The sequence below is a fragment of the Grampus griseus genome (assembly GCF_964374135.1).
Source record: "Grampus griseus genome assembly, chromosome: 2".
Classification (NCBI taxonomy): Eukaryota; Metazoa; Chordata; class Mammalia; order Artiodactyla; family Delphinidae; genus Grampus; species Grampus griseus.
The window spans coordinates 153,392,309-153,417,533 of NC_139018.1; the positions used below are offsets into that span (position 1 = coordinate 153,392,309).

The 25,225-nt window shown below is 42.4% G+C and overlaps 1 protein-coding gene across 2 annotated transcripts in view; it reads left to right on the forward strand.

The window, feature by feature from the left end:
- The window catches only part of TAF3 (TATA-box binding protein associated factor 3), a 152,949-nt gene that overhangs the window by 92,827 nt on the left and 34,897 nt on the right, over positions 1–25,225 (forward strand). The window contains exon 3 of one of the 2 annotated variants that reach the window (XM_082649300.1): positions 20,804–22,614. In XM_082649300.1, the coding sequence (XP_082505426.1) occupies positions 20,804–22,614 (1,811 nt within the window). The remainder of the gene's footprint in view (positions 1–20,803; positions 22,615–25,225) is intronic. The other variant, XM_082649301.1, reaches the window with a different exon arrangement.

The following is a 25,225-nucleotide window of genomic DNA, read 5'->3' on the forward strand; positions in this document are numbered from 1 at the left end:
AAAATTCGTTTGTTTGAATATGTAGGGCATCCAGTTTTACCCCAAGGAGACCACCTCTTTTTTTTTTGTGTGTGTGTGTGTGTGTGTTATGTGGGCCTCTCACCGCTGTGGCCTCCCCCACCGCGGAGCACAGGCTCCAGACGTGCAGGCCCAGCGGCCATGGCTCATGGGCCCAGCCGCTCCGCGGCATACGGGATCCTCCCAGACCGGGGCATGAACCCGCGTCCCCTGCATCAGCAGGCGGACTCTCAACCACTGCACCACCAGGGAAGCCCCACCTCTTATTTTTGATTCATTTTAAACTTCATAAATGTATAATTAATTGCCTAGAATTGTAGTTCTTTATTGATCTTTGGACAAATTGTGTTCCTTATACGTTTGCTCTTATAAGGTTGAACAGGAAGGTCTGTGTTTGCTCACGTGTGTGACTCTGTGAGTTGCAGGCCAGGAGAGCAGCCACATGTGTCCTCGGCTTCTTCACCGTTATGTCCCCAACACCTAGAACAACAGTGCCCGGTATGCAGGAAGCGCTCAAGTGGTTGTCGAATGAGCTAATTAAAATAGTTACACGACAACAGAATTACCCTTGCCCTACATCTTTAGGTAACTGGGGGAGTTCCATAAATGGATTTTCTATGAAATTTTACCTTTTGAGTCAAAAATGCCATTTTAATGCATTATGGACATTTTCAAATTGTATCATCAATTTTATTAATTTCTTAACTGGAGTACTCCAAACATACTTCACCTACTGACATCTACAAGGATGTCATTATGAATAATAATTGCTGTAATTCCTATGTGGGCAGGTGAAGCTTGTGGGACTGCCTTTGTGTTAATAACCGTGAGCTATTGTGCTGGTGATTTAGAACAGATAAAAACTAATATTCTAATGGCTTTTATAAGTCCTGCCTACCTATAGTTATCTAGGCAATAGCCTAAGACTGGCTCCCTTTCTCTTATCAAGAAATGCGAATGATCTTTTTGGCAGAGAGTTATTATTTAGTAGCTTTTGTTTTCAGGTTCAGAGAACTGTCTGGAAAATCTAGAATATCAAGAATTTTTTTGATGCCTGACCTCTAGAGAAATAGGCGTATTATAAACTAGGTTACACAATGTAGTTGAGGGCATGTGCTTATGATAAAATTCTCATCTTCAAAGCAGAATTTTTTTTTAGTGTTTCCCATTTGTTTGCACTGTTTGAAATGGTTAGTTATCATAAATAATCTGTAGTAACCATAAGCAAAATTCTCATAAACTTGAATTTAATGTAATAACAATATTTGTTCTGCAGTGCATAGTTGTGTTTTAAGGGAGGTTTTTTGCCTTTTAGATTGTTCTCCTTCTGCATTTTATTCCACTCAGAATGATTTAATTTCTGAACGTTAGAAAATGTTTTATACAGAGACAGGTCTTCCTATAACTAGAACTCCAAGAATCCCTTCATTTTCATCAATTGAGAGATGTAAATTTCTTCTCTGTTTTTGATAGCAGTCTTCCACAATCTCTGTTATTGTCGTCAATTCCAGTTAAGGATGATTGTGCAGATTCAGATGAGGAGAAGGAAGCGGCTCCTCCGGGAGCTGGGCTATGTGTGGCATTTTGTTTTGCTCTGTTCTGTTTTGATGTTCCACATTGCTTCTCTGTGTTCTCTACTTTTTAAAAATAATAACCCTATATTATTTAAACAACATTACCAATAAATAAGACGAGTGTAGAATACTATTTATGTTCATTTAAGAGTTGGGCTTTACTCCAATTTTATAGTGGTTCTGAAGTAGTAAGATGCAAAAACAAAAACAAAAACCAGAAGTGACAAGAAAAGGGAAAAATAAGTCAGAGTGATAAACCCAAGTAAGAAATTAAATTTCTGTGTAAATATAAAGGACACAGCTTAAGAGAGATCCTAATAGGCAAGATAGATTTTTAAGTAGGAGGTGGGTAGGTAGAAAAGGAGAAGACAGACAAATATATACTTATCTGAAGAGATACTTAAGGTAAATATTTTATTATCAAATACATTTTTAATACATTTGCTTTAATTAGACTTCATTGGCATATTTATAAGCTCACCTCTGGTAGGTCAGGGATTTTTTTCAGCTGAAAATTATAATACTTTTTTTCCCAGCCAGAAACATTTTTAAATGTATTTGTGTATTTGTATGACACTGCTTCATGTAGGTAACAGTACCGTAAGACGTTCTTGTTGATGCGCCTATAAAACCGTAAGCTTTGCCTTTCTTTAGTTAAACCAAGCTCCAGAGAAAGCTTTAGGGAATCTAACCAAATCCTAGGTCATCACCGACTGAGAAGATCCTGGGGTAGGTCTGTTTTAGACTTTCCAGTGAGGGTTGCAGACACAGATCCCGAGAGGAGCTTAGGGACATGGTGACAGTGAAGCGCCCCCCCCCCCCCCCCCCGCCTCTTGTGGGCAGCCTCACTCTGCCCCAGTGGGTTATGGCCTCATGGGAAGGTGGCTGTGGAATTTTAGATCTTCTGATGTTTTTTATTTTTTTAGTAAAGGCAGAAATTTTAGATTTTTAGATTTTTATTTTTTGACATTTCTGGATTCTTAAATCCTGGCAGTTAACTAAAAATGTTGAAAAACATTACGTACCACCTCCTGTCTACTGTCCCCCTCAGAAGACACTTCTGAGCCTTGGGTTGCTGGTTGGAATCTTCTGCTCTTAACAGGAATTTGACCACCTCTCCTGGTCTCCCCTGCCTGGTCCACGCCCCAGACACCTCTCCCCTGGGCCACTGCAGTCACCTCCCATCTTCTCTCTGTGCCCCTGTTTGCTCCCCGAAAGTCTGTTCTCAACCTGGCAGATCTTGGGATTCTGCTGAGATCCCATGTAAGTCAGGTCTCATCCTTCCTTTTTGCCCCACAAGCCTGCTGAGCCTGCACTCAGGCTCTGGGCCATGGCTTTTGCTGGCTCAAATGTCAGGCTCACCTCTTGGTTCTTCTTCTGGATCGCGCTCCTACAATGCAGGCTTCCTGGTGGCTCTCTGATGCCTTCAGGGAGATGGAGAGAGCCAGAGAGGCGAGGCGGGAGGTGGAAGAGGCAGGGGGCCAGTGCTCAGGTCTTCTCGACATTGTCTGCACGGGCTCACCTGTGGCAGCCTCCACAGCCCGTGCCCGAAGCAGGCCTCCTCCCTCGGGTCCAGTTGTGGTCCAAGGTCACTTCCAGAGCCTAGAGACTTCCTAAAGGGGAGAAAAACTGGAAGGAATGTATATAAGAAACATCCAAATAAAATGTTGACTAGACGGAAGGTATGATAATGAAGGTAAAGAAAAGGTGGAGAGAATTCAGATGTCCTCCCTCAAAAAAAAGGAGAGAAAGAAAGACTGAAAAGAGTCCCAGGATGAAAAGCCTTAAATGCGAAAACTGAATACAGTTTCCACACACAGAAGCTGCCACTTAATGTCCCTTCTAGAGTGTCTAAATGAACCATCTTGAAGGTATTGCTTACTCAGCAAGTAAGGCCTCCCTTACGACTTAACATTTATTGCCTGCCTAGAAATATAGAAAAGACGCTTCCCCGCCTGTGGGCCTGCCATGTGACACAGGCAGCTGGAAGGAGGAGAAGGCAATAAAGTTGGCTGAAAATTGATGGACTACTTTGCTTTCTCCTATTTCTTTCTCTCCCTCTCTCCTGCTCTTTCTCTCTCTCTTTTTTTCTCTCTCTCTTTCTCTCTCTCTCTGTCTCAGCTGAATTCCCTACTCTACTGTTTAGCCACAGCAGTATTCAGAATATAAAATCCATATGGTAATGATTTAAAAAATAGTTATAATAAAAAGTATTTAGTGATAAAATGACAGGAAGACATATTTTAGAAATAATTCTCTTCAGTGCACCACGTTAGGTCTTACAATAAAGGATAAACTCTAGGAGAATTCTGTTAGCACAGGGTGTCTGGATTCCCATTCTGCATTACTATCTAATTATTAAAACACCTGAATACAGGTGTCCGACACATACACATGGTCTCTGCTGTATGTGGATGAAAACACCCTTGTCACCTCTTCCCCATTTACAGCAGCACGCCTCATCACTCTGTCCCTTTATCCTGCCTTTTAAAAAAAATATCATGTATATTTGAGTTTTTTGCTTTCTATCCCAGTGAAGGCAGTGCCAAGAGGAGTGCCAGGCATACGGTAGTCATTCACATGGTTGTTGAGTAAATGGTTGTTGTAATGTAAATTTGATTGAGAGGTAATTCACACATTAGGCAATTCACTCATTTCAAGTGTACACAATTCACAGAGTTGTGCAGCCATCACCACAATCAATTTTAGAACATTTTCACCTTCCCCCCAGATAAACCCCATTCCCATTAACAGCCACTCCCCATTTCGCCCCAGCTCCTGCCAGTCCTAGGCAACTGTTAATCTACTTTCTGTCTCTCTAGATTTGCCTGTTCTGGCCATTTCATATAAATGGAATCATATAATATGTGATCTTTTGTGACTGCCTTCTTTTGCTTAGCATAATGTTCAAGGTTCATCCATATTGTAGGATATGTCAGAACTTCATTCCTTTTTGTTGCTGAATAATATTCCATTGTATGGACATACCACATTTTATTTATCCAAGAATGAATTTTTAGTAGCAGGTATAGCATTCCAAGTTGATGTCTCCTACTACAGAGCATATTTCTGACCAGTGCACGCCCCCCCGCAACTGCCATATAGTGAAATCTCAGCAAAGACAAGTAATTTTCATATTCATCTGGAATAAATATAATTATACTTTGCACATCCTGGAAAAGTGTGATTCATTTTAATTCAACAAAGATTTGTTGAACCTGATGCCTGTCATGTCTCAGGTACTGTAATCCCATTATGTGGCTCACATTTTATTTCTATTGGATGGTGCTGCTCTTACTATTTGTTTCTGAGAGCCTTAGCACTCTGCCCTTTTTTTTTGGGGGGGGGGCAGTGCCGTGCCCGGCTTGTGGGATATTAGTTCCCTGACCAGGGATCGAACCCAGGGCCCCAGCAGTGAAAGTGCAGAGTCTTAACCACTGGACTGCCAGGGAATTCCATCTGCCTATTTTTTATTATTGCAAACTACCTCATTTTTTTAAATAAATTTATTTATTTTATTTATTTTTAGCTGCGTTGGGTCTTTGTTGCTGTGCGTGGGCTTTCTCCAGTTGTGGCGAACAGGGGCTACTCTTCATTACTGTGTGCAGGCTTCTCACTGCAGTGGCTTCTCTTGTTGTGGAGCCCGGGCTCTAGGCGCGCGGGCTTCAGTAGTTGTGGCACATGGGCTCAGTAGTTGTGGCTCGCGGGCTCTAGAGCACAGGCTCAGTAGTGTGGCGCATGGGCCTAGTTGCTCTGCAGCATGTGGGATCTTCCCGGACCAGGGCTTGAACCCGTGTCCCCTGCATTGGCAGGTGGATTCTTAACCATTGCGCCACCAGGGAAGCCCCAAACTACCTCATTTTAAGTGATACATGTGTTTCTCAATTTGTAACTTTCCCATAGGTGAGCATTTTGAGGGTCTTTTACTTATTTGGGTCTTTAGCTCCTGGTGCCCAGCACATAGTAGGTGCACAACAAACACTGTTGAATAGAAGCCCCCCTTTTGTCGACCTTCTCCACATAGCTTCCAAACCTTACTCTAATCTTCAGTGTCCCTGCCAACACCCTGCTCGCTGCTGGGGGTGTCTGCAAGCCACCAAAGTCAGACACTGCCAGACTCAAGCTTAATATGGCCACGAAGATTAAATACTTCCCAGTTTTCTCTGAGGTCAAATCTTGCAGATGGTAGGTGCTCAGTAAATATTAAACGCACGATTTGTGCCTCTTCGTTTTTTTTTTTTTCCTGGTGCCAGCTAGAGTTCTAGAAGGAGCTAAAGGTAAGCAAAAATTAGCTCTGTGGGTTTTCAGCTTTCTTTAGGATACATTCTAAAGCAATTTCTAGTGAATTTGGAATCACTGTCTCTGTCATTTCCATTTATTAACAAGGGAAGTCAAGAATTGAGGTAACTGGTTTGCCTTATTTGGAGGATAAGCAATTAAGAAAGAAAACACATTCCCCCCTTTGTAGACTGTGTTTGAGCAGCTGACTGTCCTAGGGTTCTTTGTACTTTGAAAATGGGATGGGTTTTCTTGTTTTGTCTGCAACTGATATTAAGGGGAGAACACAAAACTATGAATCCATTCATGAAATGTGCTTTTAAAATTATTCATTCCTTTTTTTTTTTAATGTTGGTGTGTGTGTGTGTGTGTGTGTGAGAGAGAGAGAGAGAGAGAGAGAGAGAAGACAGAGAGGTAAAGAGAGAAACTAACTTATTTAGGCACAATTGTTAATTTTTTTAAATTTTCTGTCTACTTATTGCTTTGGATAAACATACTGGAATACTGCCAAAAATTCAGGTGGCTGAATACTAATTTTGCTGAAATTGGCAGGAATCCCCTGCCCATTTTCTGTCTAAATTATGCAGAAATCTGACTCTTGCAAGACGTAAGTCTGGTCAAAAATAGAGTCCTAATTTTCTAGTTAGTCAGTAAGACCTTCAACTGACTAATTCTTCTTGTTTCAGCTTTTACTTTTCAGGTAGGAAAAGAAATCCAAGAAAAATGAAATGCAGTGAAAGTTACTGGCCATGTTTCTCATGTGACCCAAATGTAGATTTACAGTGTTAAAGAACATGGCATTCACAACTTGTCGGGTGCAAAGCAGGAGTGAGCCTCAGAAAACAATTAGTGCATCTTTCAAATATACGGTAGTTATTGAATAATTACTCAAATAATGGTCAGTAATGGAATACAAAGGGTTATCTCTTAGCTAATCCTCAAGCAATGGAATTGGTGTGTCTCTCATTTTTCTGTTAGCCTTCCAAGGTTTAGAAGAATGAGACAAAAGTGATTGTGGGGACTAGTGGAGCCACTGGAGGCCCGCAACGAAAAGGAGACCTTATCTTAAGCAATTAATCAAGAAACTCATATTGTGGGACAATTATTCAGAGCTAATTCTAAAAGAGCTTTAGAGCCCCAGGTCTTGAGATATTTTTTCCAGAATTTTGTCAAGGTCATTTTGAGCATGGGGACAATCCTACATTAGAATAAAGGTTTGGTTAAAAGTATGTATACTCTGTACCTAGAAGTCTGTGCAATGTAAAAATCAATCAACTTAAATGTAGTTGTAGTTTTTTACTTTATTTTTATGGTAGCAAACTGCGCAAAATAGAATAAAGTATTATCCCAAAGACAGATGTCCTATCTTGATCTACCGTAAGTGCGTTGCCCTCTGGCACGTGTCTGCTTCACTGTGTAAAAGTGGGAGAGCAGTGCCGATATGCATGCTCAGTGACTTTTTATATGTGTGTAATTTCATATAATAATTGATTTCCTATTGGTGTGGTTGTGTTAAATGCAGCCAGTCCTTTAATTTCTTTCCCCATGAGTAGACTAAAGAACTGTTATTTTCTGGTTCTTTTGTTCGCCTTACCTAATAGCTGGTCTTGTTCATCCATCTGCATAGTGAGCATTTTGATACCTCTCTGTAGCAATCTTTCCTACCTTCCTCTGTCTTTTCCACTCTTCTGATCACGCTTCCCGTTGAGCTCAGACACACTCCTCCACGCGCTTCGCCTCCAGCCAGCCTGCCTTTCCTCCTGTTCCCACAGCATGGCCTTGCCCTTGCCGTCTCTTCCCTGAGATGCTTGTTCAGGAGATCACCCCATGCCTCTAGCTTTCTCACGAACCTGGTCTCAGCTGAAACATCACTTCCTTAGTGAATGTTCTATCTAAATTAATAGCCCTTTCCCTCCACAGACAGGCGATCTTGTTTTATTATCTTCCTAGCACTTAATCACTATTAATTATCTTTTGTATATATCTGTTGCCTGTCGGCCCTACCAGCATGTAAAGTCCATGAGAAGGGAAACCTTGTTTTTTGTTTACTTATTCTGTATGGCCTGTTGTATATAGATCGTAATAAATATTTGGTGGGTGAATGGATGGATGGATGCATGGATAGATGAATGAATGAGGCGGTCTTTACTTCGTGATACTTTCCTTACCCTACCGCCCTCCAGCTTTTGCCTCCACCACTACTAAAGCTGTTTACTCAGCTCACCAGTAACCTGACTAGTATTCTTTACACAGCTGCTGGAGTAATCTTTTTCAAGACAGATCAAACTATTTTAAAACTATCACTGACGTCCCATCAACCTTTCAGTAAAGCCCTGTCTGCCTCTCCAGCCCATCCCATTCCGTCTTCCCCTCCCTGACTCACTGTCAGCACACAGGCTTCCTGCAGAGACCCCAGGACAAAAACACGGCCGCTCCCCGTGCTGATCCCTGCACCCAGATTGCATGCCCCCTGGCCTGCTTCCGACTAGCTGTTCTAATTATTCACATCTCTGTTTAATTAATCAGTGTTTGGACAGTGTCTCCACTCCGTCTAAGGAGGCAGCATTGTATCTTACACTACCCCCCTGGTTGTTATTTTCTATTACTTTATCCTATTTAATTATTTCATAGCTCTTATCATGGATCATAATAATACTTTTCTTTTGGCTTATTTGATACTTTTCTGATCTTTGGCACAATTGAATACTCCCTACTTGTTAAAAATTCTTATACTTGCTTATACGTTCTCCTCTTCCGGCTTATTGGCTAATTCCATCCCATTCTCCTTCTGCCACTACTTTACATTTTGCTGTGTCTCAAAATGTCAGTTCTCTGCTCTTCTCACTCTGTGTGTTTCCCCATCGGCCTTTCTTAAACCCATGGCCTCAGCCACCACCGCAGGCAGGATAGCATGCTCATTAAGAGCTGTTGCTCAGCAAACATTAAGGGCCTTCTCTGGGTTAGCTGCTGTTTTAGACACTGGGAATATAGTCCAGAAGATACAGTTCCTGCCCTCAGAAAGCTTACATTTTAGTGAGTGAGACAAAAAAATAGCTGAGCAAATAAATAAGACGATGTTAGGTAGGACTGAGTGCAGTGGAGATAAAGCAGGGCGTGGAGTGTGGGGACAGGCAGGCCGCGGGGGCTGGGGCCAGAGCAGACCCCCTGCCAAGGCGACACTGGACATGTGCGTAAACGGAGAAGAGAAACAGAGAGAAGACCTGGAGGAGGAACGTTCCAGGTAATCAGCTTGTCAAGTTTGAGGAACACTGAAATACCAGTGTGGTTTGAGAAGAGGAGTGGTGAGTGAGGGCAGGGGGAGATGGTGTGAGACCTGATGGGCCACAGCGAGGCTGGGATTTTACTCTAATTGTGATGGGACAGGACACCATCGGAGGCCCTCGAGCAGGAAGGCTCTGGTTTAGCATTTGGAGTTGGAGAGAGTCAGTTCCAGTCTCATCCGACCCGTGGCCTTGATAGAACGGACAGCTGTCATATTTAGCCTTTTCTTAGTCAAAACTATTTCTTTGTAAAGTCACACAAGTGCAATATTGTAATGACATTCATCCGTGAGGCGTTGGGACTTCCTGACACGCCTTTTACCAAAGAAAATTTAAATGACGTTCCAAGTCATTTCAGTGTTAAAAATCAGTACCTTTTGCTTTTGATTTTTAAGAATTTTTTAATCCATATCTCATGTGTGTGGTAACTTTCTGTTACTCACAGACTGGTTAACCTCTGTGCTCCTCCCCTACTCCCTATCCACGCCAGGAAAGAGTTGATTGTAATTTCATAGCATTTTCTAGTCATTTTTATGCCGTTGTGAATTGCTTGTTTTGTGGCTTGTATGAGGATGGATTCTTAGGGTGTTTTTTTGTTTATTTTGAGTCACCAAAGTTTGAGAGGCCAGCAGCAGATTTTACAGGCTGTCTTCTAAGTACGAGGATCTTTGGAGTTAATAGAGTGAGGCAAGGATAGACACGTAAAAATCCGAACTTAAATACTGAATTTCTTTCCCCCTATTAAATTTACCATTTGGTACTGAACTAATGTTTCTCTTACCATTTCAAACTAGAGTCATCCGAAATTTAGTCTCCTTTCTAATCTTGCTTTGATAACAGCCATTGTGTAATTATACCAAGCTTTCGTTTGAAATGATTTTGCTAAGATCTCTAGGATTATACATGCGTAGTTGGGGGAAGCTCACTGCTGGAGCAGCTCCTCTGGGGGACTGGCTCGGCAGCTGGGGTGGGCAGGGCTGCTGGTTGGGTGGAGGACCGTGGCGGTGGAGGGTCTCGGCTGCTGCCACCGCCTCTGACACCAACTTCTGTCTGAACAGTTTTCAAAATGATTTCACGTTGAGCTCGTGCTGACTCTGCACGATAACCCTGGGAAGTAGGTAGGGCTGGCATTATTTTGTGTGTGTGCAGAGAAAGAATCTTGTGCTCATCGTCACAGAGGAACGTGGAACCAGGGTCGTCTTCCAGTCCATTGCTGTTCACGCTGTAATGAAACGCTGCCTTCGTAATAACCTGGGGCTTGGAATAGAGCTTGCTCCTAAACACTGCCCCCAGCGCAGAGGTCACGGGCCAAGTTAGTCTCATAGAAAGGACTGATGCACGACCTAGTTGACGGAGCGGGGAGGTCTTATGTAAGTGGGCACAAGAAGAGGAGGAAAATGGAGAGCCCTGGGCGACGGCCAAGCTACCACTTACCTGAGCCATTCCCTTTGAGTCGCAGTTGCAAGTTCTCGTGGGTCTTCGTGGACCCTTGAATTTCAGGTGTGTCCAGTTTAATGTTACTTTAATAACTAAAACAATTTCTCTGTATTATTTAGTAAGGAGCATAGTAAACATTTAATAATAATTTGGAACGGCTATCATATTTCACTGATCTTAAGACACACCAGGGCTTCCCTGGTGGCGCAGTGGCTGGGAGTCCGCCTGCCGATACAGGGGACACGGGTTCGTGCCCTGGTCCGGGAGGATCCCACATGCCACGGAGCGGCTGGGCCCGTGAGCCATGGCCGCTGAGCCTGTGCGTCTGGAGCCTGTGCTCCGCAACGGGAGAGGCCACAACAGTGAGAGGCCCGCGTACCGCAAAAAAAAAAAAAAAAAGACACATGATCAATCATAAGAAGCACCATTCTTTTATGTACCACTAGGGGAAAAAAAGCATGCTGCCAATTAGTCGTATCATACAGATGTTTCTTTTTAACTGCATAGAACTGAAGAAGAATATTTCTTCTTCAAATTTTTAACTGAAACACTGGTGTCCAGTCATGCTACCAGGAATGATGGTCAGGTTCACCCATGGGCAGGCAGTGACTGCTCCATCACTACTGGGTCTCATCCAATAGAGACAAGAAGATGCTACTGATTATTCTAAAAATAGCAATTCCGAGATACACACTTCTTCATATTTTGACAACTTAGTATCAGAAAAAATATGGTAAAATAGTTTTTCTTACTTTTCTAATAGTAATGCTGCTGAAGGGAATATTGATTATTAGCCATGGATGCTTGCTTTGCAGCCAAGGGAAAACATGGTGAAGCTTAGTTGGGGAAATAGATTTTAAAAATGCACTAACAATCAAGCAGTTACAAACTGTAACTCATTTTGGAGATAAGGCACGACCAGGGGATACTTCTTTGAGAAGTGCTTAAGCTTAAGACTCAAAGGGTGAGAGACAAGCATGGAAGTAACTAAGGGAAGAGTGTTGCTAGTGGAGAGGAGCGGAATATGTGGGTATAAAGACCCTGAGAAGGGAAGGAACTGGGTATGTTCCAGTAAGTCAAAGAATGATCACGTGGCTTGAGCAGAATGTTCTGCACATAGCTGCTTCTTTAAATTTAAACTAAAATACGTCCCAGTTTGGATTTGGGAAAATGTCTTGCCAGGTATAATCACAATGTTATACTTCATAAGGCACTTTTCATCTTCTTATTAAATACCTTCTGAGGACTGGAATTACTTTTCAAGAAAAATCTTTTCTTTTAAATCAGTTGTTCATAAAAATATTTGATGTTGATGGGTTTGTGTCCATTTAATTATATGTAGCCGACCCTCATTATGCACTGATTGTGTATTTGTGATTTCGCCTGCTGGCTAGAATGTACTTGTAACCCCCAGGTCAGTGCACACGCTGCTTCCACAGTCATTCACGGACAGGCGCAGGGGGGCAGGAAATTTGAGTTGTGCACATTTCTAGCTGAGTCTAAACAAAGTGACACTCTGCCTTCTTATTTCAGCTCAGACTGTCGACAGGTGGATTTTCAGTCTATTTGTTGCCATGCTTTTTGCACTTTTTGCTTTTTTTGGTGATTCTGCTATCTAAAGTGTCCCCAAGCGTGACGCTGGCTGGTGCTCCCAGGTGCGAGAGGGCTTGATGTGCCTTAATAGAAAGAATAGAGCAGCTCCGTGCAGTACCGTTGGCCGTGAGTTCACTGTGAATGAATCAACAGTATATATTAAATGAGATGTCTTTAAACAGAAACACACATAAAACAAGATTCTTTATTGATCTGCTGACGAAAATGTTGTGACCAAAGCCTCATAGGAACCTAACCTTGTATTTCCTTTGGGAGCAGTGATTTTCACTGACTGAGTGTTTGCAACCCCTTTATAGAACATAATCACCCCCAAATAACATGAATCCACTGTACATGTACATGTGAACACATGGTTAACATGTTGCTGTGTAGCAAGCCACCCCAAAGACTAGTAGCTTAAAACAGCAACTGTTTACTGGCTCATAGTCCTGGGAGTTGGCATTTGGGGTTGGCTCAGCGGTGCAGTCCTTTTGCTGGGTCTGGCTGGGCTCGGTTGGACATTTGCCATCAGCTAGTAATCGATGGCGTCACTCATATGTCTGACGGTTTGGCTGGGGCTCTGAGCCACACAGTTTTCATCACCCAGGAGGCTAACCCGGGCCCTAGGGTGGTTGCAAGTCTCCCATGAGCAGCAGGAGGGCAAGCCCCAGTCTGCACGTGGTTTTCCATCCTGTGCTTGTGTTGCATTTGCCAACTCTGACCCATCAGCCAAAGCAAGTTACCCGGCCACCCAAATCAAGTAGGCTCCACCTCTTGCCGAGATCTGGTGGAAAGGGCATTGATGCAGGGAGGAAAAGGATTCCTCTTACTGTTACTCAAAAGCCAGAGAGTTAGTACTAGCTGTTAACCCGAATGGGCATAAAAGGAAAGTAAAGTTCAGAAAGATTAAGCAACCACACAGCCAGTAATTGGCAAAGGCGGGTCACACATGTCTGCATGATGGCAAAGTTTTTATTCTTTCTCTACTGTTTAGCCTTCTGATAGACGAATGACTAATTTGCCTGGTTTGTCTAGTTCTGGGGAGGAAAAAACAGCAGTAAGATTAGTCTCCTCAATACAAGAGAGAAACAACTGTCATTGTCTTGTCTTGGAAAAGAAACCGTATCCTATGTGCAGTCTTACTGCTGTGGTGAGTTTAAGAACATCGTGGTGGTAGTGATTTGTGAATGTGTGGGGCTCGATCATGAATGTGATTTGCACAAAGGGCTTACATCCTGGATATGGAAGCTTAGTTGTAATAGAGTGTATTCTGAAGGACTTAAAGGAAGATGATTAAAATATTAGAGATATTGACATTGTCTGAAGAGATCTCCTTGTATTTATTTCTTTTAAAAAATCCACAATATTACCATAGCCAGACCCTATTATGCTATTGTAATCATAGTTGAACTAAGAAGGGTGATTAACGATAGCAATTTATTGTATCTGAGGAGGAGAGAAAATAGGAGATGTTGTTGTTATCATAAATCATATCGTAAATAACCAAAAAGAAGCACTCAGAATGCTTGTGTAGTGTCAGCAGCCAGCCCTTTCAGGCACGCCAGCCCAGGATGTAGCCATAGAAACCCCAAAGTCATACTGTTATCTTAGCCTTGCTGCAGTTATGTGATACAACAGTATTAACATATAGATTAGGCCATTTATAATACCAGGTGTCATTTCAGGTTGGCTTGCTTATATAGCATTTTAGTTTTTTATTGTGCAGAATGTTAGTGAAATAGTGCTTTTCTGCAGGTCAGTGTTTATATAGGTATTTATAACACATCAGCTTCACTCTGCTATCAATTTATTGTTATTGATTGGTTGTACTGTATGAATTGTCCTTGCCTAATTGTCTTGTCTTTGCTAGTCATTTCATTTTTTTAAGTAAACAGGTTTGTTTAGAAAATACCTACACACTTATACATGTTGAGTTGTGTTTCAAGGGTCTAATTTCAGTCCCATTATAGACAGGACAATTTTTAAAATATTTTATGAGGGCACGTAGATGGGATTCGAAAAAAATTTTTGGCCTCATTTGGAACTAAGATAAAATGATGGAATGGGTTGTTTTAATATTGCTGCTCTTCTTGCATTTCCCAGGCATCCAGTGTCTGCCTGTCATCCTCCAACTGCCCTAGACACGCCCCCCAACAGCAGCAGCCCACCAGAGCCTCCCCCTCTTGGCAGCACCCTGGGTTCCAGACCCTCTCCATCCTCAGCATTCCGTCAGATTACTTCACTGAAGTACCATTTACTCAGAGTCTCCTTACCTTAAAAATAAGGATAGAATCATTCACGTGTCAGCTTTACAGTCTTAAAAATATTTTGGCAGCAACATCTTAAAGATACTGCCCTTATCCAAGACATAAATCAAGTGGTCAGAATGCCAAGCACTGTAGCATGTGGTCAGTGAGATATTTAGGGGCAGAAAGAACTCTGTCCTGCCCTTTAGATCATCTCCCTGCATGTGGAGATGGCCCTAATATTAGAGACCTTCAATTCTTCGAAGCAGAAGTCAGATGTCAATACTTGTGTGTGTGTGTGTGTGTGTGTGTATTTTTTTTTTACTTTTATTTTTAAAATTTTTTATTGGAGTATAGTTGATTGACAGTGTTGTGTTAGTTTCAGGTGTACAGCAAAGTCATTCAGTTATACATATATCTACTCATTTTTTTTTTTTAGATTCTTTTCCCATATAGGCCATTACAGAGTATTGAGTAGAGTTCCCTGCGCTATACAGCAGGTTCTTATCAGTTATTTATTTTCTGTATAGTAGTGTGTATATGTCAGTCCCAATCTCCCAGTTTATCCCTTCCCACCCCCGCACCCCCCAGTACTTCTATTTTGCAGATGGGAAAACTTAGGTCTGAGAGGGTAAATGGGCTGTGCTAGGTCGAACTGTGGCTCTGGTAACGGACCCCAAATATAGTTTCCATCCACTTCCTCTCTTGTTGACCTTGGGATTTCTGTCCTCGTATCCCTGGATGTGGCTACGTACATGCCTTGTACCGATCCTTGCTGGATCGGTTGGCCACAAAATATAGTTGCACTTGAACGGATGGCCACAAAATGTAGTTGATTCTTCAGGATAGGAAGTCATGTCTTATTTGACCGTATGTTCCTAGGATCTAACATGGTGCTCCCTGCACTGGTGTTCACAAGGCACTCGGTAGGTGAACGAATGATTGAATGATGAGTAAGGAGTGAATGAATGAATGTAAGTAGTATGGAGTCACTTAAAGTAACTGGTTGTAATAAACATACCTAGTATAGAAAGATGTTTTTTGAAAAATGTGCATTTTAAATGAATCCTTTCATATCTGTTATAAAAACATCAGTGTGCATAAACTAAAAAGACAGTAAGAAAGTTCATGTCATCGTTGCTAGAAATTAATTTCTGTATGTGTATTTCCAAAACATTACAGGAAATCTAGTTTTAAATACATTTAATTTTTGGTGAAATATATACAGATAGCATTTTATTGTCCCTACAAAGTTCAGTAGCACAAGTATATTTTCTGCTTAAGATCACGAATCTGTGTAGTTAATGAGATAAGAAGCTTTCATGCCTTTGCAATTTCCTTTTCTTCCTAATGTCCATGAGCTTTTTAGATTATAGTGTTTCTTTAAAGGCATTTATTATTCTAGTTAAAAAGATTTTTTTTAAGATATTTTATTCTAAGTCAATATTTATAGTAGCTTAGAACTAACCCCTAAAAATCCTTTTGGTGTGTTCAGACCATATTGCCTTGTTTCGGTTTTGTTCGATAAGTTTGGTAAAGAAGTGCGTTTTGCTCATTACTCCTCCGGGAAGTATAGGGAGTGTAGATTACTTATTTGTGTCATTAATGAAGGAAAATTGGAATGGAGTTTGTATTGTCTCCCTCCACTCCTCTCAATATTTGTGAAGTTTTAAAAAAAGATGGACATGGGACTTCCCTGGCGGTCCAGTTAAGACTTCGCCTTCCAGTGCAGGGGGTGCGGGTTCAGTCCCTGGTCGGGGAGCTAAAGATCCCACATGCCACGTGGCCAAAAAACCAAAACATAAACCAGAAGCAATATTGTAACAAATTCAATAAAAACTTTAAAATTGGTACACATCAAAAGAAAATCTTTAAAAAAAATAAACATTTAAACAGTAGAAAATAAGTTCTTAGTTTTCTGGAAATAAAAAAAATCTTTAAAATACTCCTCATATCGTAACATCACTCTTTTGACTTTCGAGCACAGCTTTTATTCTTGTGTCTATATTTGTGTTAAATTAGAAAGAGCTTGTGACTCAAAAAATTTTTTTTGTTTTGTTTTGTGGTACGCGGGCCTCTCACCGTTGTGGCCTCTGCCATCGCGGAGCACAGGCTCCAGATGCACAGGCCCAGCGGCCACGGCCCACGGGCCCAGCCGCTCCACGGCACGCGGGATCCTCCCGGAACGGGGCACGAACCCGCGTCCCCTGCATCGGCAGGCAGACTCTCAACCACTGCGCCACCAGGGAAGCCCCTCAAAAATTTTTTTATACTGTTTTTTATACCTTTATATAATAACATGTCAAAAGATCAAATATCTTGTAATATTAAACTTCTGTTAACCAAATTATATGCTATTTTATAGTAAAACTGTTTTCATGGATAAGTATAGGAAAATGCTAAAAACCATTTTTAGGATATTTTACAGATTTTTGGTGAATCATGCTCATTATACACATACACACAAGGAATACTTCATTGCTGTTCACCTGTAATCAAACTGAGATTAACCTTCAGGTGGGGGTTTGGATGATGGTAGCCATCACATATTTATCTTACTCCAAACTCTTAGAACACAGAATTAAAATAACTCATGTAATAGAAAGCCAGACACTCGTTATGCAAAATCACCAATTAAGTCTGTGTTTGAGCAAGCATAAGCTAGATCAGTTGTATTCATTTGTTTGCATTTTGTAATATTTTAAAAATAAAATATATTCACTCAAGTGGAAAACTTTAATACTGTGGAGAATGGATTAATAAGTGTGGTACATTTTTACAACAGTGAAAATGAATGCACTACAGCTACCTGAATGGACATAGGTGATGCTCAGAAACATGTTAGGGGCAAAAAAGCTGAAGAACGTTATAGTATGATACCATGTATATAAAGTTCAAAAACAAGTCACTACATACAAATGTGGTAAAACTGTACAGGAAACAAAGAAAGGAAAGAGATAGAAAGACCAGTAGTTACCTGGGGATGGGGGTGAGAGTGGAGAGAGGAGAGGATGAATTAGAAAGGAACCAAGGGGCGTTGTGGTGATGATGCTAATGCTGTCTTCCGGAAGTCGACAATTGTTTTACAGGTAGCCGTTCACTATTATGCTTTATGCCTTACATGCACATCACTTATACGCTCTGCAATGTACCAGATAATTTCTAATTCAGAAAATTGTTGTAAATATTTTCACACTTTAAACATTTCACACCTGTTCTTATTAAAGCTGAAGGCTTTCTCTTCCAGCAAAATTCCCTTTTCATTTTGATTAATTTTGATGCTGCAATTGAAGCTTTCTTATAAAATCTTTAAGCGTAAAAAAATTGTAAATTAAAAGTAAACATTTGTATATTTAAGTATTCCTAAAATCAGCTCTTGTAATAGTTTATTTTTATAATTCATTTATATTCCTGTAAACCACATAAAGCTTCTAGAGGCATACAAGTTAACAGCAGGGACTTGAAATAAACAAAAAAAAGAAACCATAAAAATAAAGTAACAGAATTGGAGTAATCCCTCCTAGCTTGTGGAGACCGCTTTGAATTAAGTTTTATGTTAAATTTTTCTCACTTAAATGTAAGCAACAACCATTAATTTTAAAAATATTTTTCTGAGATACTTGAGCTCCAAATTCTAAATGAACCAGTCTGTTTTCTAAAGTATTTGCTGGAAAAACAGTCCCGTTTTCCATAGCCCAGTGTGACACACATCCTGCAGTTCAAATGCCTGTGTGGTAGTCATCTTGCCAGTTCCAATTTGATAGAATTACTCACTGGCAAAGTAGTACAGTCTTAAACACGATGTGTAGAAACCCAGTGCTGAGTTGAGCTAACAGTAGTGATGGGGAAAACACATGAAAGGAAACAGAATAGAAAACAGTTCACAATTCTGATCTGGAGAAAGAGGGGAAAGTGCAATAGCAGCATGGCGTGATGTTTCTCACTTGGGTGACTGGATGGATGACAGTATTATTCTCGAGTAATGGTAGCAATAATTGTGTCTCCAGTTTGTCTTGTTCTCTGTAGTTTACAAAGCGCTTTCACGAACATTACGTCTTCCCCCCTCAGTGTTGCCCTTGGAGGGACTTCCGCTGTGAGCCTTTGTTCTCGCTGCCCTTGTAAGCGTTTGATTTTGTTCCTGAGTCCTCCCCTTGAAAACTGTTACCCCCCTTGATCTCTTTGACCTCTCCTGATTTCTCTAGTGCCTCCTTTTCTCTTTATCCTTAGAATATCTAAACCTGACTACCCTGATTGCTCCCTTGCTGACATTATCCATTATTGTGATTTCATTGAGCGCAGCAAAGATTTCTCTAACACCCTGTCCTGTTTTCTGAATAGTGTATCTCAAGGATTGAGCTAATTCATAATCATCTTCCTTCTCTATTTCTTTACTTCCTGTTTGTATGAATGACTGCATTTCTCACTCACCAGGGCTGAAAGCCTTAAACCTGTTTGAATCCTTCCTCCACTCTTATACCTAATCACTTATCAGATTCTGTTCATTCTCTCTTCAGAATATCATCTACCTCTTATTCGTTACCGCTCTTCTAGTTCAGACCTTTGTTGTCACTTCCCTACATCATTTCATAACCCCTAACCTGTCACCTCTCCATTAGTATCCATTACCTCCCATCCATCATATATGTTCCTGCCAGAGTAATTTTGCTAACATACACTCCAGTCATTTTTCTCCCTTGTCTAAAAATCTTTACAAGGTCTAAACTACCACTAGAATAAAGATCATGTTTGTTTTTCTGGAATTCAAAACTTCTAGGATCTGGATGTAAGCTTGCTAAACTTACTTTCTCCTATTTCCCATCTTGCACCCTACCTTCCAGACAAATTATTCCCTGGTTCTTATACAACTTCCTATGTGCACCCCTGCATCTCTGTGTCATCTGTTCCTACATCCTGTACTTCACCATTATCAATCTCCAAATATCCAAAATGCTACCTGAGTAGTCAAGTGTGTCCCAGATCTTTGACATTGAGGTATTCTGTTTCTCCTTTGAACTGCTGTGGCACTTTATCTCTCTTATGCTACTAATCACTTTCTATGTGCTAGACACTTACACGGCGACTCCTGCTGAACTGTAAGCTCTTTCAGGTCGTGGTTTATTTCTGACTTATTCTGTAGCTCTTTCAGCCTTTACCATTGTGCATTACGTATGGTAGATGCTTAGTTAATATGTGTGGAGAGAAATAATCTGACCCCACAGCAACTCAGTCAAGTGGGTAGGACAAGTAACGTCAGCCCCTTTTGAGAGGTCAGAAGACAGCCTCAAGGAGGTTAAGAGATTGCCTTAGGCCTGTTGCTTTGTGATGCCTGAACGCCTGCTGAAACACCAAGCCAATGTTTCCTTCATGTCACCACACTGCTTCTCAAAGTGGCTGTCCTCAAGCCAGCAGAATAGAAGACATAAATAGCGTATGAATTGTGTCCAGGTTGGAGATTTACATTTTCCAGACTCCAAGAATTAAAATATGTTATGAAGGTTCTTTTAAAAAGTATTCTTTTCTGTCATTTCTGAGGAAAGTAGTCATATAATAACCCATCTCTTGATTTTTTTAAATATTTATTTTATTTTTTTATTTATTTATTTTCCTTATTTTTTTGGGCTGCGTCATCAGGTCTTGCGGCACATGAGATCTTCATTGAGGCGTGCAGGATCTTTCATTACAGTGTGTGGTCTCTTGTTGCAGCACCCGGGCATCTCTCTGGTTGTGGCGTGAGGGTTTTCTCTCTCTAGTTGAGACGTGTGAGCTCCAGCGCGCATGGGCTCTGTAGTTTGCGGCATGCAGGCTCTCTCATTGAGACGTGCAAGCTCAGTAATAGTGGCGCGTGGGCTTAGTTGCTATGCGGCGTGTGGGATCTTAGTTCCCTGACCAGGGATCGAACCCGCATCCCCTGCATTGGAAGGTGGATTCTATACCACTAGACCCCTGGGGAAGTCCCCCATCTCTTGGTTTTTAGAGGTAGGGGTGTGTGTGTGTGTGTGTGTGTGTGTGTGTGTGTGTGTACACGTGTACATAAGAGGAGGCAGAAAACAGAAAGGCAGTATTTAGTCAAGTTAGGAAAAGAATTAATTAAGGAAGCAGAGGGCAAACAGGAAATCCTTAGCAAACTCCAGATCCTGCATTTAGAGCCACACCACTAGAAAGGAGAGCGGTTTGTATATCTCCTGTCACTGGTTGCCACTCTTCAAAGCACGACAGCATGCAAGTTTGGAAGGTTCTAGAAAACTTACCACTTTACTCTCTAACAACTGTCAATAATTTCCTTTCTTTCTTAGAAATCATGTTTGAAGCATTGTTTTCATTTCTTAGGTTTTATATATATGTATGTTCTAATACTTCATTTTTCTTCCTTCACCAGAAGAAGAGGAAGAGCAGGTGCCCACCGATGGGGGCACATCAGCAGAAGCCATGCAGGTTCCCTTGGAAGAAGATGATGAACTGGAAGAGGAGGAAATTATCAATGATGAGAACTTCTTGGGTAAGAGACCGCTGGACAGTCCGGAAGCTGAAGAAATGCCCACGATGAAGCGGCCACGCCTGCTAAGCACTAAAGGGGACGCCCTGGACGTGGTGTTACTGGAGGCTCGAGAGCCACTCAGCTCAATAAACCCCCAGAAGATCCCACCAATGCTGTCCCCCGTCCATGTCCAGGACAGCACGGACCTAGCTCCTCCGTCACCAGAGCCACCAATGTTAGCTCCAGTGGCAAAATCACAGCTGCCAACTGCAAAACCGTTGGAAGCAAGGTCGTTTACACCTAAAACAAAGACTAAAACCAGTTCTCCAGGGCAGAAGACTAAATCACCCAAAATGACTCCATCACCAGCAATGGTCGGAAGTCCTATTCGGTCTCCAAAAACCATATCCAAAGAAAAGAAGTCTCCTGGACGTTCGAAGAGCCCCAAAAGCCCCAAGAGTCCCAAGGTCATCACTCACATTCCCCAAGTACCCATCAGACCCGACACCCCTAACAGGACTCTTTCAGCTACAATAAGTGAAAAAATTAGTAAAGAGACCATTCAGGTGAAACAAATACAAACAGCCCCCGATGCTGGGAAACTGAACCATGAGAATCAGCCGAAAAAGGCCGTCGTGACTGATAAGACCATCGACGACTCTATTGATGCTGTGATTGCACGGGCTTGTGCCGAACGGGAGCCAGACCCTTTCGAGTTTTCTTCTGGGTCCGAGTCAGAAGGAGACATTTTTACCAGCCCTAAGAGGATTTCAGGTTCAGAATGTGCTACCCCAAAAGCTACCACTTCCTCCAGCAACTTCCCCAAGTCCGGGTCCACCCCTCTCCCTCTTTCAGGCGGAGCTTCAAGTTCTGACAATTCCTGGACAATGGACGCATCCATCGACGAGGTGGTCCGGAAAGCCAAGATGGGGACCCCTCCCAGCGTGCCCCCCAGCTTCCCTTACATCTCCTCCCCTTCAGTCTCTCCTCCCACCCCTGAGCCACTGCACAAGGTATACGAGGAGAAACCCAAAGCGCCGGCCTCCACGGACGTCAAAAAGAAGCTGAAAAAGGAAATGAAGACGAAGATGAAAAAGAAAGAGAAGCAGAGAGATAAGGAGAGGGACAGGGACAAAAGCAAGGAGAGAAGCAAAGAGAAGGAGAAAGGGAAGGAGACCAGCAAGGAAGCCAAGTATCCCTGGAAGGACTTTCTCAAAGACGAAGAGGCAGATCCCTACAAGTTTAAGATAAAAGAGTTTGAAGATGTGGATCCAAAAGCAAGACTGAAAGATGGAATGGTGAGAAGGGAAAAGGAGAAGCACAAAGACAAGAAGAAAGATAGAGAAAAGGGCAAAAAGGATAAAGAGAAGCGGGACAAAGAGAAAACGAAAGAGAAAGGCCGAGAAGAGAAGCTGAAGGCTGCCCCAGTCCCCCTGGTCCTGCCCCCCAAGGACATGGCGCTGCCCCTGTTCAGCCCCGCGGCGGCCGTGAGGATCCCGGCCATGCTGCCCTCCTTGACACCCATGCTTCCCGAGAAGCTGTTCGAAGAGAAAGAGAAGCCCAAGGAGAAGGAAAGGAAAAAGGACAAAAAGGAGAAGAAGAAAAAGAAAGAGAGAGAGAAGGAGAAGGAGAAGAAGGAGAAGGAGAGGGAGAAGGAGAAGCGAGAGAGAGAGAAGAGGGAGAAAGAGAAGGAGAGACACAAGCATGAAAAAGTAAGCACTTTATCCTTGGGGGCCCTGTCTCATCCAAGTTCTATTGAAAGCGCAGGTAAACAAAGCCAGCAATTGTCTTTTTCGGATGTAAATCACCCACAGCTTAACTGGAAACACGTCTGTAATGCGTTTACAAAATTTAATTTTAATTCTCAAACCCATAAACTTGTCATCAACCCCCCTCCCCACACGCTGGAAAACGTTAAAAATTCATAGCCTAAGAGCAGTCTAATCACAGACCATCAGCTCTGCGTTAACCACACAAATCTCTGGCAGTTTGAAAAGATCTGTAATCTTCAACAGTGAATAATATTTTTGTAATTATCAAGTCTGCAGCATGCTAATTTGTACCCAAATATTAGATACCCGGGAAAGGCAGCACCCAGTTTTCTAAGAGCAGGTAAAACCATGGCGCTGTCCTAAGAGGACAGCAAGGCCCATGGAGTCCTTGCTCACTGACTCAGTTTTGTTTGGTGAGCCATTTTTGCAAGTATTTAAGGTTATGCCTGTCTTCTACTTCCTGTAGCATCTCTTATCCTTCTATTTTCTGCCTTTTTTTTTTCTTCTCTTTTGCGATACGCGGGCCTCTCACTGCTGTGGCCTCTCCCGCTGCGGAGCACAGGCTCCAGACGCGCAGGCTCAGTGGCCATGGCTCACGGGCCCAGCCGCTCCGCGGCATGTGGGATCTTCCCGGACCGGGGCACGAACCCGTGTCCCCTGCATCAGCAGGCGGACTCTCAACCACTGCACCACCAGTGAAGCCCTGCTTTCTTTTTTTTAACAGGATATTTTTAAATTTTTATTTATTTATTTTGTTTGTGGCTGCGTGTGGGCTTTCTCTAGTTGCGGCGAGCGGGGGCTACTCTTCGTCGCGGTGCGCGGGCTTCTCATTGCAGTGGTTTCTCTTGTTACAGAGCACGGGCTCTAGGCGTGTGGGCTTCAGTAGTTGTGGCACGCGGGTTCAGGAGTTGTGGCTCGCAGGCTCTAGAGCACAGGCTTAGTAGTTGTGGCGCACAGGCTTAGTTGCTCCACGGCATGTGGGATCTTCCCGGACCAGGGATCGAACCTGTGTCTCCTACATTGGCAGGCGGATTCTTAACCACTGTACCACCAGGGAAGTCCCTCTTTTCTGCTTTAAAAAGATTAGGACATGTCTCTGAGTATCTAGCTCATCTGGCAGCCTGGTTGGTGGGTAGCAACTAATTCTAAGTATTTTCCCATATAAGTAAATCAGGCTTCCGTAGAATATAGCCAAAGAAACTGATGTTCATCGTGCACTTTGTAGCAACCAGGACCTCGATCCTATGGGCACAAGATGCGACCTCTGCTTTTATAGCTTTGCTCTCTCTCCACAGTTCTTTGGGTTATAGTGGTTGACTTGTTGATGGAGAAATTTATTTTAAACTTTCTTAAAAAGTGTCTTAAGTGTCTGGTGCCATACGTACAGATCCTCAGGTAGCCTTTCCCTGCCCTCTGGGAGCATTCCTCTTTGAGGGTGGCTACAAAATCATACCTAGTAATTTTTTCCACATGATAAGCTATGCTGTATTTGACCTACAGCAGCTCCATTATCCATACTTTTGCAGTGTTTTCCATTTCAGACTTAACTGGGAAGATTAGTTTAGCTGACAAGCTAGGTAACCTCTCACATTTTTCTGCCTAACTTTTTTCTTTCTCTGTCCCCCTTGGCTATTATTCTAAAATATAAGGCAGTGGAATGGAACTTCTGATATTAATAACCGAACATCAGCAAGACATAGAAATCCAACTCTTTTTTCCATTTTTGAAATCACTTTATCATTGTGTTATTTTTCCGTGGTACCCGGAAGATTTTAAAGCACTTCCATGTACCTTAGTGTCTCCCCCGACACACCCGTCACACAGGTCCAGCAGATATTATTATCAACCTTTATGGATGAGAAACAGCCTGAGTGACTTGTCCAGGATCAAGGTCACACAACCAGCAGGAGCCGGGTCATTTACACACAGACTTACTTCCCGTTTAGAAATGTTTACGGCTGGTGATCCTGCCCGGCAGCGATTAGCCGCTTACCCATCGGGTACCTAGTAACTTGGCAAGTGAGCCCTCAGCACATCAGAGTACTGTTGCTTTCATCACCATCTCACCTCTGGAAAGTCAGTAGAGGTGTTTCAGAGGCCACTGTGAACTTCAGTAAAGCCCATCAGGTTAGCTGGTAACAGCGGCCCATGCTTTTCCTCAGCACCTACCTGACTTTGGCAAGGACATGTCTCTCAGACCATCTTGGCTAGAGGCAAAGGGTCAGTTATGAGTCGCACAGATTTCACCTAACAGAGGAATACAAGTCCTTGTATCAGTTTTGATGGTTATGGATCAGTTTTTAAAGATAAAAACTTACAAAAGTCAGCCATCAGGGCTTTAAAAATAATAAACGTTATTGTCTCTGGAGTTAGGAGTTCCCATCCTGACTTTTTCAGCCCTGTGAACTTCGGCAAGTGGCTTAGGTGAGGATTAAATGAGATAACATCTGAGACCTGCTTAGTACCATTTCTGGCACATAAGTAAATGCTGAATAAGTGGAGAAGGCGGTGATGGGGATGGCGAGTGTTATTATTCCATTTTGAATCAACC